General features: G+C 44.0%; 1 protein-coding gene across 1 annotated transcript in view; it reads left to right on the top strand.

Annotated features, from left to right (window-relative positions):
• tmed6 (transmembrane p24 trafficking protein 6) overlaps positions 1-13,333 on the top strand; it is a 34,831-nt gene that overhangs the window by 1,108 nt on the left and 20,390 nt on the right. Inside the window, exons 2-3 of the mRNA XM_041191698.1 lie at positions 9,713-9,860; positions 11,977-12,103. Of these exons, the coding sequence (XP_041047632.1) occupies positions 9,713-9,860; positions 11,977-12,103 (275 nt within the window). The remainder of the gene's footprint in view (positions 1-9,712; positions 9,861-11,976; positions 12,104-13,333) is intronic.

The raw sequence follows: 13,333 nt of genomic DNA on the forward strand, positions 1-13,333 counted from the left end.
TCTTTAGATTCTGGAAAAGTCCCAGAAGATGGAAAACTGCCAATGTAACACCCTTATTCAAAAAGGGAGGGAGACAAAAACAGTTAACTATAGGCCATGGTGATGTTGATGGTTAACTAGATTCTGCATTCTGGCCCTTCTCCTCACATCACCACATCACCCACCCCTCCCCTCCATGTGGATACAGCCTCAGGATTGCCTATCCCTGTCCAGACTACAGCTGTGCTGGGTTCATGATTTAGTCATTTGCAGGAAGCTGCTTCAGTAACTCATGAGGTAGGAGGTCAGGCCCTACCATTCCATGCACTGCCATCCTAGAACTGGGAATTAATGTGATTGAGGTTCAGAATATAACTCATCAATAGCTTCCCCTTTAAAGGGAGGTTAAAAAAAGTTAGCAACTGGAAAAATGGAAAACAGCAGCTCAGTCCAAATAAGAGCAGGCAACATTTCTTTAGAAGGGAGTTGGGTATTTGATGCTTTGCTTATCCACTTGGGGTATCTGATTATATGATCGCCCATTTGAGATTTGGGGATCATAAGATGTAGGAGAAGAAGTAGGCCCTTCGGCCCATCGAGTCTGCTCCGCCATTCAACTCCACTTTCCTGCCCTTTCTCTGTAACCCTTGATTCCCTTACTGATAAAAAATCTGTTTATCTCAGCCTTGAATACACTTAACGACCCAGCCTCTACAGCCCTCTGTGGTAAAGAATTCCACAGATTCACTACCCTCTGAGAAAAGAAGTTAATTCTCATCTCTGTCTTAAATGGATGACCCCTTACTCTGAGATTATGCCCTCTGGTCCTAGACTCTCCCAAAAGGAGAAACAACCTCTCAGCATCTACCCTGTCAAGCCCCCTTAGAATCTTATATGTTTCACTAAGGTTGCATCTCATTCTTATAAACTCCAATGAATACAGGCCCAACCTACTCAACCTCTCCTCATAAGAAAATTCTTCCATTCCTGGGATCAACCTAGTGAGCCTTCTCTGGACTGCCTCTAATGCAGTATATCTTTCCTTAGATAAGGGGCCCAAAACTGTTCACAGTATTCTAGGTGAGGTCTAACTAGTGCCTTGCAGCTTTCTGCAGTCTTTCTCCATTTAAATAATATTCAGCTCCTCTATTCTTCCTGGCAAAGTGCATAACCTCACATTTTCCCACATTATATTCCATCTGCCAAGTTTTTGCCCACTCACTGAACCTGTTTATATCCCTCTGTAGACTCTTTGTGTCATGCTCACCACTTGCCTTCCCACCTATTTTTGTGTTATCTGCAAGCTTGGCGATAGTACATTCACTTCCCTCATCTAAGTCATTAAGGGTGTTACATTGGCAGTTTTCTAATCTTCTGGGACTTTTCCAGAACCTAAAGATTCTTGGAAGATTACTACCAGTGCATCAACTATTTGTGTAGCTACTTCCTTTAATATCCTAGGATGCAACCCATCAGGTCCAGGTGACTTAGTGGCATTTAGCCCCATTAGTTTCCCTAGTACTTTTTCTCTAGTGATAGTTATTGTATTTATTTCCTTCCCCCCTTTTACTCCTTGATTATTTAGTATTTTTGGAAGAGACTTCAAGGTAAGGCAGGCAAATATTTTTTTCAGTACACAATATTCCAATCCCCATCCCAAAAAAAACATGTTCACATCATTTTAATTTTCTATCCCCTTCACTATTTCAGTATCCATACTGGGAAAGGCTGTAACAGTGATGAGCGATCATTTTAGAGTTAAGAGTGTTTCTAACCCCTCTGCCCCATGACCTTTCCCCAAGTTTAAATAAAGTCTTCAGAAAATCTTGCCCTTACCATCTTCCTTAGTTCTTTATTGTTCAATAGCAGTTTCTCCTCTGTGAGATTCTTGGTAAGATCTTCTGCAATAAAGGTGCTTTATAAATGCATGCTGTTCCAGTATTATTTAAACATAAATGAAAGGTATGTAATACATCCATAATTAATAACCACCATTTGAAGAAAAGGTCCAGGTAACTGAAAGAAATAATGGGCCCAGTGATTGACTGTGCAGTTAGACACAAGGTGAGAAAGTAAGAAATGAGTCACTTATGCTCTCAAATCTCAGTACAAGGGGAGTTACTAATGTAACCTGTTCAAGTAGATGCTAGAAACATCTTCACAGGAAGGATGAAAGGTAGTGTGAATAAGGCTGCGTGTGAATGTTTGCACCTGAGTTCTTAATTGTCACTCCACAAGATGTAAAAGTTTACAGAAATTACACATGCAGCCATGTGAATCATAGATCAGCATAACTGCACATCCATGCAGGTTTCTAGCGATCACACCAAACTTTCCTCTTATAATGTCACATTGAGACTGCTACCTCATGAGGCAATGTCTGGATAAAATTATTTTGGGGGGTGGAGGAGGGTAGGAAAAAAGAGGGGTTTTAGGTGTGGTGGTTGGGGTAGGGAGTACAAGTAAATGACCTAGGAAGCCATGGATTGTTCTTTTGTCAGAGAAATGCCCTTTGGATGAAATGTCAAAATCTGAGGTTGTCCACATTTTTGACAGCTCAGGTAGAGCACTAAAGAGCAAATAATTCTTGTCGCATCCTAGTCTTCTTATCGTGTTTACGGACAGTCTATACATGGCCCAGCTAGAACTGGACACATTTTTGCGCCTTGTTGTTGAATTTGGCAAGATATGCAACAATGCATCCTAGTTAACATCCACCACATACCAACACATTAACTAGTCAGTCAACTCACTGCTTTTTGTGAGATCTTAATGTCCATTAATGTTATTATAACTTTACCTTGAGGTAATTAACTGTATATGAAGCCCAGGTATTTGACATACACGTATCAAGTGGTGTCTGGACATTCCTACTCACCACTCCAGACTCTTTCCTTGGTGCAGTGTACATGGCAACTATCGTTACCTTTTGTAAACCAGCCAAAGTTAGAACTTCAACTCCCAGACAAGTCTGAGCAACTGCCAAAGCCATATTGCAGTCTCATCACTTCAAAAAAGCCTCAAACGAACTCCTGAATTCAAAGTGCTTCTCGTACTTGTAACCTTAGGCTTCACCAACTCCAAACCAATCAAGGAATTTCAAACAGATCCCGCAAAGAGTCCCCAACTATGTTATGGCACAGCCAATTGAAAATGTTGAGTAGTTCAAATTCCAAAGGGAAACTTGAAACAACTGCCACAACTTGTTTCGCAATTTGTATAAATTTCAAGATACGTGTCTCGAATTCAGTAGTAATAAGAGCACCAAGTCTTATAGGTTTTTACAAAACTAGATTAAATATTTGTTAATAAGGGAAATGATTTTAAACACATACATAGATCTATAAATTACTACTATGATAGCTTCTAAATCCCCTACTTAATCTGACTCCCAGTTACATTTTTATTAAGGCAACAGTAAGACCCAGGCAAGTTAACACACAATATCCTGAACAAGTCGAATTCAAAATGAGGTTTCTTAACTTCAGTTCTTTGAAAACAGGAGCTTGAGGCATAGATGCTGAAAGCTTTTCACACTTGTTAGATCTTAAAAATGACTACCCTTACACATAGCCTTTGCTCCTTTATACATATTTCCCTCTTTGAATGCAAATTCCCAATGTTTCACTATGTCTTTGGACTTTACCTTCCTGATCGTAAAAATCTGCTGCCTGGCCCCGGAGGTAACTGTACTTGGGGTAGGGGTGTCCGGGGGCAACTGCTGTCTGGCGTTAGATCCCATGCACAAGCAATCAAGTTGGGGAGCAGGGTAGGCGAGGAAAGTGACCATGCAGTCAGGACACCTATATAAACTGACCATCGCTCTGCAAGTGAGACAGTTCTGGCGCAGCCACTGTGATAGGATTGTGGTTGGGCTCCTAGCCTGCCCGCCTACACAAGCCAATGTGTCACCAAGCCCTCCAGATCTTACACCCCACCACCCCTGCACAGAGTGGGAATCTGTGACCACTTTACTGGACCACACAGCGGTTGGACTGCACAAGTTGTACAATCTCCTTGCCAACGCTGGCCATGTAGTCTTCACTGCTGGAGGCGCTCACAGCCCCTTGCAATCTCAGCATCCCACTTTGGACCAGTGTCTCCCATGTTGCAGATTGACAGCAGCACAGTCATCTGTGGCCATCTGAGGGGTGGCCAGCACTTCCTGGGAAGTGATAAGGGGCAGTCACACAGGGCCAGGAAAGGGTGCTATGTATACCCATGCTAACCATGTCTCTCTCTCTCTTTCATGCTGCAGGAGGACCACATCAGGATCATGGACCATGGTGACCTAGCTGTATGCCTGATGGCCTACAGAGAGCGGAGAAGAGGGAGGCGACTGAGGGTCCTGGTCACGCAAAGGCAAGAGCAGCAACCTCAGGAAGAAGGAGCTGCTGGGGGTCCCGCACATGCTGCCCAGGAGCGACAGTGAGTCATGACTGGTCTGCGCCTAGGGACACCCAGGGTCTATAGACACCGCCTGTCATTCCTGCAGAAGACTGAGAACCAGTGTCGCCGACGACTGCACATGTCTAGGGATCTGGTGGCTCACATCTGTCACTTATTGCAGGACTTGGGGCCAAGGAGGCATGGAGGGCATCCACTGCTAGTGGCTGTGAAAGTGACAGTGGTATTCAATTTCTTTGCTAGTCGCTCTTTCAGGGCTCGACAGGTGACCTCTGTGGGATCTCACAAGCCACCACCCACAAATACATCCATGAGATCACGGATGCCATATTCTCCATGGCACACAACTTTGTGCATTTTAACCAGGACCATGACGGCCAGGACAAAAGGGCCATTGGATTTGCCCAGGTCGCAGGATTCCCACAGGTGCAGAGTGCGATCAACTGCATCCATGTGGAACTTAGGTCTCCATCGCTACACGTGGTGGACTACATCAGCTGCAAGGGCTTCCACTCACTGAACATGCAACTGGTATGCAACCAGCAACACATCCTGAAGGTGTGCGCATGGTTTCCAGGGGGTGTTCATGACGGCTACATACTCAGTTGCTCACAGATCCCTAGAACATTCTAGGGTCCACAGAGGCTGCAGGGATCAGGGCTACCCGCAGAAGCCGTGGCCTGATGACATCCATGCAGCAGCCTCAGACTGCAGCAGAGCGATGGTATAATGAAACTCATGCTGCAGCTCGCAACTTGGTGGAGCAGACCATCAGGTTGCTGAAGATGCGGTTCCAATGCCTGGACCAGACTGTCAGTGCCCTGCAATATAGTCCACAGAAGGTGTCATGCATCATCATCGTCTGCTGCGCCCTTTACAACCTGGCACTCCAATGGGGAGATGAGATTGCTGAGGAGGAGGTGGTGGAGCTGGAGATCTCCTCAGATGAGCAGAATGAGGTGAGGAGGTCCTCGATGGTGATGATGACAGGGATGAGGCTATTGCACTGGCTAGATGAGGCAGGTATGTTCGGGAGGCCCTCATAGCTGCCAGATTTGTGGAGGATGATGACGACATGTAGTGAGATGTCCCCGTAGATCCTCACATCACAGTTGTGAATGTTTGACTCCAGTCTGGCTTTTGGCAGCGCCAAAAGCTTCTGTGAGAATGCTCCTGTCATGGAGACGCAGTGGAGGATGATGACAACATACAGTGAGGACACTCCATGAATCTTCACATAGCCTCCTTGAATGTCTAACTCCTGTCTGACCGAGGGCAGCTCGCTTGTGCTCCATGATCAGAGCCATCTCATATAGAAGCAGCCAAGAAACTTTAGATGCATCCAATGCTGTGTCCGCCTTCAGCACCTCAGCCCTTCAGGAGCAGGTGCACAGCATCAATGGCCGCAGGCGCTCATGCGATGGGGACCAGCCCCACCTTAAAGGTGCTGAGAGTACATCAGAGAGAATGAGAGAACTCTATAGCGCCTGCCCACTATATCCTAGCAGCAATGACCAGCACCGCCGAGGAACAGGCATCAGTAATGTTTTCAGGGAGTGTGAGGCTGGACCATCACTGTAATCTGAAGGCTGCACAAAGCACAGGCAAGAGGCCCTGGACTGAGTCACCTGCTTTTATCTTATGCAGAAAGGTTTCACATCTGAGTGACAAGAAAACTGCCCATCAGAACAAGGAGCCACAGGCAAGAAGACATTCTTGGGAATTTATTGACAATAGTGAACAGTATGTACAAGGGACCAACACCCGTGCCGAGGCTGTGCAACTATTTTTCCTTAACTGCCTTAACCCTGCCACTATGTCTTGGTGCTCCTCGGACATCCACAGCGAAGGTGGAGGCAACCTACTGTCTGTGACGCCCTGTCTATGATGACTTTGGTGGGCGTCCTCTGGAGGGCCGAGACTTGGAGGGCCCCGGCCCATTTTCAGGGTCCTGCTGTGAGGCAGTGACATCCTCCTTGGCCTGTGAAGCTGGAGTTGCGGAGGTCACAGGAAGAGGGGATTCGGATGGGCCAGCCACTCTCGGAGTCACCTGGTGGATGACCCTGGAGTGTGCACATGCTGATCCTCCTCCCCATGGTGCCCGAGGGCCCCTGGCTGACTCCATGAGGGGAAGGGATAGCTGGAGTGAGATTGAGCTGCCCAGCACCCCTCTCGTGTACACATTGTTGGAGGCCAACTATGGCATCAGCGATGGTGTTAAGCCCGTGCAGCAGTGCAGGAGCAATGTACTGGACCAAGGTCTCTATGGTGACCGCCATCATGCCAGTGTTGACCTCGGTGCATTGCAATGCCAGCGCTATCACCTCAGCCTGAAGATGGACGGACACCTCCATCCAGCCTTGCAATCTGAGAAGTGCAGTGGACATCCCTTCCTGATGTTCCCTAGCTTCTCTTGCAGCTCCAACAACTGTGACATGGTCAAGCCCAGCGGCTCGTCATCTGACTTGGATTCAACAGGTTCCTGGCCTCCAGCAGCCCTCTGAATGCTGGGGACCTGGGAAGCCCCAGCTTCTGCCTGCTGTGGATCAGACTGTGCACTGTGCTCACCAGATTGTGGTCCTTTGCCTATTCTAGAGATAGGTCCCACCGAGGTGTGAGTCTTTGCGGCTGGTGGAGAGTGTGGGTGAGCGCTGTGACAGAACTTATGGGGGGTGTTTTCCGTTGCCCTTTGGATGTCCCTTCCAAACTGGCTTGGAGGCCCTGGGTCATGGACTCTATCTGATCTTGGACTGATGGGCCTGCGGAAGCAAGGGGAGATAAGTAGTGCTTGGCAGTGGCCTGTGAAAGAGGACACATCACTCACAGCATGGTGGTCTGATGGATGTTGCACTGCTGGATCCTCACTTGGTAGAGCAGCGCCGTCCTCACCATCAGCACAGGACTGGTCCTGATCATCGCTGGCCAGCTGGATGGCTCTGTTCTCAAATTTCGTAAGGACCTTGAACTCCAGCATTCTGCCACCAGTCTGCAACCTTTTCCTCCTGTTGTGTGCCAGTTTGTCCTGCATGGATAGCAATGGGGAGAGCGTGTCAGGACACCTGCCGGGCCAGATGATACATGTGCCTGGCCTGTGTGTGTGGTGAGTGGTCCCATGGATGGGCTGAGGACAATGACGATGAGTGTGAGAGAGAAAATGGTGATGTCCCTTGAGCTGGCAATGAGTGAGGGCCCAGTGGATGTGTGATGGGTTTGTGAGTGTGTGAGTTGAGAGTGATGAAAAAAGTGACTTATCCTGGCAGAACGGAGGAGCTCATTCATCCTCTTGCAGCACTGGGTGGCTGTCCTCTTTTGAAGGATTTTGGCTCTGACCACCCTGCTACTGCCTCCCAAGCCAGATTGGTGACTTTGCTGCCCATCCTTCAGCCAGAACAGGGGTACAGGACATCCCGGCGGGCTTCCATGGCATCCAGTAGTCACTCTACAGACCTATCATTGAGAGGGGGGGGGGGGGGGGGCTGCAGAGTTTTTTCCTTTGCTGCCCATGTCTCCCAGACAGCAGCGGTGAGCTGGTGGTGATGAATACTATACTGGCGGCTGCCTTTTAAACATGGCAGCCAGTGTGATGCAACAGCAGGATGATGGTGGGAGGGTGAATGAGAGCGCCCGCCTGCCATGGAAGCGGTGTGTTTCCAGGGAATGCATAAACAATGAGATGGGTTTGGGACAATTCAACGTGAAAACCTGCCATCACCGAAGGCAGGCAGGATGCCATTTTGCCCGCCCGCTACAACACTTAGTGCAAATCTGGGAAAATTCCACCCTCTGTTTCTAAACTTCATCTGGCTAGGTGACACATTACACTCCCTCTTTTGAAAGCAATCTAGTCTGGTTTATTTAAAAATGCAAATGTCTTTTTACACCTTACATTTCAAACTTCCCCCATGTTTACAATGCTTACATCAAAGCCTTGAGACCAGCTGCCTTTAATCCAATTAAGTCTCTCTCACACACACATACACACACACACACACACACACACACATACACACACAGACACACAAATATACACACAGATACCATTATTTTACTATAAATTCCAATAACATTATTATATCTTCCTGACAGACCCTAGACAGTGATGGACTGACCTCTCTTCAGATAAAATCAATTGCAACTTCACAAACAAAATTGACTTGAGAACTTCAGCATGGGATGCTCTTAATTAGTCAATGCTGCCACTTGTACCTTTCGATGTGTATAAAGCTGAATAAACTTGGTCCAGTAGAGGGCAAGATTGTTCAATTTTCAGATATATCATACACTTTTCCTTAAAAAATATAATTATGCCCAATTTATAAACTAAAACAAGCCTGAAAATTTTGTATGGTGATTTAGTCTTTACTACCCCTAATAGTTTAATTTTATTCAATGGGCGTTTATTTATTCTCAATGTTGCAAACACTCATCAACTTCATTTTATGTTTCATTTTTCTAACTTAAAACACTGAGAAGACCATGAATGGTCCACAAGCAAAGATAATATATAAAGTGAGATTTCCCCCCGACCAAATATATTAATGCCAGATCTTGACTCTAAATTTAAATACAAATAGAATTTGATTGTAACTTGCATTCTGCCGACAAAACAGTGTGATCAAAAACCTCTTGCTTTCCATTTGTCATTGTCAATGTAGCCACTAACTGTTGTATGATGCTGTGTGTGCCTGCATACCATTGTAAAGGTGCTCGGCAGAGCAAGGGTTAATGTAGGACTGGAGGAAATCACTGTCCATGGTATGATGCATAAAGTCACATGGTAAAACTCTGAGAGAACAGTCTAGAGAGAACACTCTAGAAGCAGCCTACCAGCATGGAAACAGCAGCACCAAGCATGACAGTAACCTGGGATCTGTAAATGGTTAAAGATTAACTATAAAGGGTTCATGTTTAAATATACAAGTCTCAAGATCTCATCATGGAGACATCTAAGGAACTCATATTACAACATTAACTACCACCTACAAGGTTGATGGTTGCTTTTATGCTCATAAGAGGCTAAAGATAATACATTTTTCTTTCAATCAGCAAACATTGTGGAGTGGAGGAATAATGCATGCTTCTGTATAGATTGTGTCATTTTCAGTCCAGTATTAGGATTTTTTTGGAAGATGTTTGTTTAAAAATGTGTATTTCACAGGTGCTAAGGACATTAAGTAAGATTAATATGTAGCAAAGATGAGATAAAGAGTTAATAATTTCCCAAGTTATAAGTTTTCTGTTTGTTGGAATGTTCAAGACATCACTGCAGTAAAATGTCTGCACCAGGTGGTGTATTTGTATACATATGTGTTGTCCTGTTTTTAAGTGGAAAATGTCAAAAAACGGAGTCAATGAATGGTTCCACATTTCGTGCTGCAGATCAGTATGATTTCTCCATCATTGTCCCAGGAGGTGGACAGGAATGTTTCTGGCATTATGCAGACAAAGCAGGCTACTTTTACTTCAATTATGAGGTAGGATCATGCAATGTTTCTCCCTGGTCACGTTGCGCTTGTGAATAAAACATACAGTTGAAAATAAATATTAATAATCGTAGTGACAAATGGTTAAAATGACTTGGTAAATATTTCAACATGTTGCAATTTCAAAGCAAAAAAACCTGTAGATGATGGAAATCTGAAATAAAAGCAGAAAATGCTGGAAATACTCAGCAGGTCAGCCAACAGCTCTGGAGAGAGAAACAGAGTTAATGTTTCAGGCTGATGGTCTTTCATCAGAAGTCTTGACGAACAGCTTTCGTCCTGAAATGTTAACTCAGCTTCTCTTTCCACAGATGTTGCCTGACCTGTTATGTATTTCCACTTTTTTCTGTTTTTGTTAATATTCAATATTAGGAATAAAGAATATCTGAATCGATGGTTGTGATTCTTAAATTATATTCTGTTGAAGTCCTTTTAAATTATTGACAAATGAGAAATTCTCTTTCTCTAACATCCAAACAGCATTAATACATACAAAGACATAAAGCTTACAATGCAAAAACAAGCCATTTGTGTCAGCGTTTACCCTTTACACTAGTAAATAGTTTGAATCACATTTACTGACCCTGTTCCCTTGTTCACTAATTTCCCTCAGGGAAGGAAATCTGGACTGGCCTTCATGTGACTCCGGACACACAGCAATGTGTTTGAGTCTTAATTGCCCTCTGAAATGGCCTAGCAAGCCAATCAATTGCACCGAACCACATTATTATTATTACTATCGGTTATCCCTCAGACAAGTTAATTAAGAATAAAACCAAACGGACAGAAGGGCGACCAGCAGCAACCAAGGCACAGGGAGCTAAAAGGCACACCCCACCCAGTTGACCCTACAAAGTCCTCTTCACTAACATTTGGGAACTTGTACCAAAATTGGGACAGTTGTCCAACTTGCCAGTGGGTAAGGATGGTGATGGAGGTGTCTGGAGCATTGTGTGTAAGGTATAATTTAGTGAGTATGACTATGTCAGATTGTTGCTTGGCTAGTCTGTAAGACAGTTCTCCCAATCTTGATACAGGTCCCCAAATATTAGCGAGGAATTTGTAGTTTGGACTGAGCTGGGTTTGCCTTTGTTGCATTTGAGTCAGATGCTTGGTTGAAGTTGGGTGATCTGTCCAGTTTTGTTCTTATTAAGCTTGTTCTTAAAGGTTTGGTTCAAATGACTTGCTATGTCATTTTGAGAGACAATTTAGAGCCATTCACATTGCTGTGGGTCTGGAGTCACATATGGATCAGACTGGGTAAGGATGGCAGGTTTTCTTCCCTAAGGGACATTAGTCAACCAGATGGGTTTTTTTTGACAACTTGGAAGTTTCATGGTCACCATTACTAAAAGCAATGTTCTCTGGTTCTTCTGTCTATGCATATCCATTAAGTATGATACTGTAAGTATGTCTATATTAGGCTGTTGCTTGCCTATCCTGTGGGACAGGTCTTTCAACTTTGGCACCCATCCCCAGATGTTAATGGGAGGGCTTTACAGTGTTGTGTGTGCTTTCTTTGCACCCTGATTGGACACCTAACTCGAAGCCAAGTGGTATGTCCAGTTTTATCCCTGCTTTAATTGTGGCAGTTTGATACAACTGACTTGCTGGCCACTACAGAGGCCAGTTAAGAGTCAAACACACTGGTGTGGGACTGGAGTCATATATAGGTCAGACCAGGTTAAAATGGCAGGTTTCATTCCCAAAATATTCATGGCCTCTTTTGCTGATTCTAGCTTTTTATTTCCAGACTTTAAAAAAAACTGAACTCAGATTCTCAAGCTGCCTTGGAGAGATTTGAACTCATATCCTTTGTTAGTCCAAGCTTCTATTATTAGTCCAGTGATATGGCCACTGCATTTATAACTGCTTATTTTACATTTTTAAAAAAATTATTGTACTGGTATTCCTCAGCCTAAGGTGGCATTTTCTAAGCATTGACTTACAAATAGATTGATTGTAGATCAACTCAAATACATCCATAGTTGCACATTAATGCATAATTACTGACTAATCATGGATGTTATAAGCAGCATTATCTCAATATTTAATTGTGTCTTTTATATGTTTGAAACATAACATCCCTTTAAAATCTAATTCTTAGGTGCAGTGGGTGATGGGATTACAGAATGATCGAGCTATCACTGCCACAGTTAATGTACCTACTGGACAATTGATAGATACATCCAGTGAAGCAAGTGGCCAAATCAACTTCAAAACCAATGAATCAGGTGTGGACTGTTATCTTATTTCAAGTAACACTACAAGTGAAAAGTTGGTGATTGTCCTGTGTTAAATTTGTCTTTTTTATTTGTAACATCATTATGTCATCATTTCATAATGTAGGATGATGTGAAATTCAATATTCCATTCTATGACTGGGTAAAGTGATGATCTACTGTGTTGTACTATGGAGTTATATGCTTCTAGATGGCCTGCTTAAAATTATTAACAGAAACCTAGGGAAGGAAGGCCCAGGCTACCCTAAAGGGGGTTTAAAGGTTTTTTTTAAAGGAAAAGCAGAAAAAATGGGTGGGGTGGGGGATGGTGGGGTGGTGGGGTTGTGATGCAAACAAAAGTTCACATTTATTTCATTCTGAATGACCATTTTCTTAGTTTTACAAATTGGGACCTGTTTTGATACATTATCAGATTCAGTGGCATCAGTTGCTCCCATAAAAAGTCAGGGCATCTTGCCTTTGTGAAACATTAACTTTCTTTATCTCTCCACAGATGCTGCCTGACCTGCTGAGTATTCCCACCATTTTCTGTCTTTACTTCAGATTTTCAGCATTTGCAGTATTTTACTTTTGCGTTTCAGCTTGTCTGCACTGGTGTCAGTGAGATTGATGTGTTCACCCTCTACAATATTAATGTGACTGGGGTCAAATTTATGACATAACATGTCCATCTCCGTTGCCTCCAGTTACACATGAATTTTATGTCACTTAATGCATGGCTGGTCTCCCATCCTCTACTCTGCTTAAACTGTAGCTCATCCAAAACTCTGTTGCCCATATTATTCTGCACTAAATACCATTCGCCACTCACCCCTGCTCTCGGTGCTCCCAGTCCCTCAATGCTGCAAATGAAAAGAATTATTTTCGTTTAAATCTCTTCATAACCTCACTCTTCCTTTATTGGTAACATCCTCAAACTCTACAACTCTGTCTAAATCTCCATTCCTTTGTTTCAGGCCTCCCTTTGCTCCAACCATTGACAGCCATGCCTTTATCTGCCTAGCCCTCATGTTGTGAAACCTATACCTGTTCATCTGTCCCTCTCTCACCCTTTAAGGTCCTCCTTAAAACTTACTTCTTTAATTAAGATTTTGATAACTCTTTCTAATACCTCCTCCTTTTGTTTAGCTTCCATTTTAGCTTTCTGTTTATTCCTCTGTGAAACACCTTTACTATACTAAAAGTGCACTTAAATCCAACTTTTTGTTGTTACAGAACGTT

This window comes from Carcharodon carcharias, chromosome 7 (genome assembly GCF_017639515.1).
Source record: "Carcharodon carcharias isolate sCarCar2 chromosome 7, sCarCar2.pri, whole genome shotgun sequence".
NCBI lineage: Eukaryota > Metazoa > Chordata > Chondrichthyes > Lamniformes > Lamnidae > Carcharodon > Carcharodon carcharias.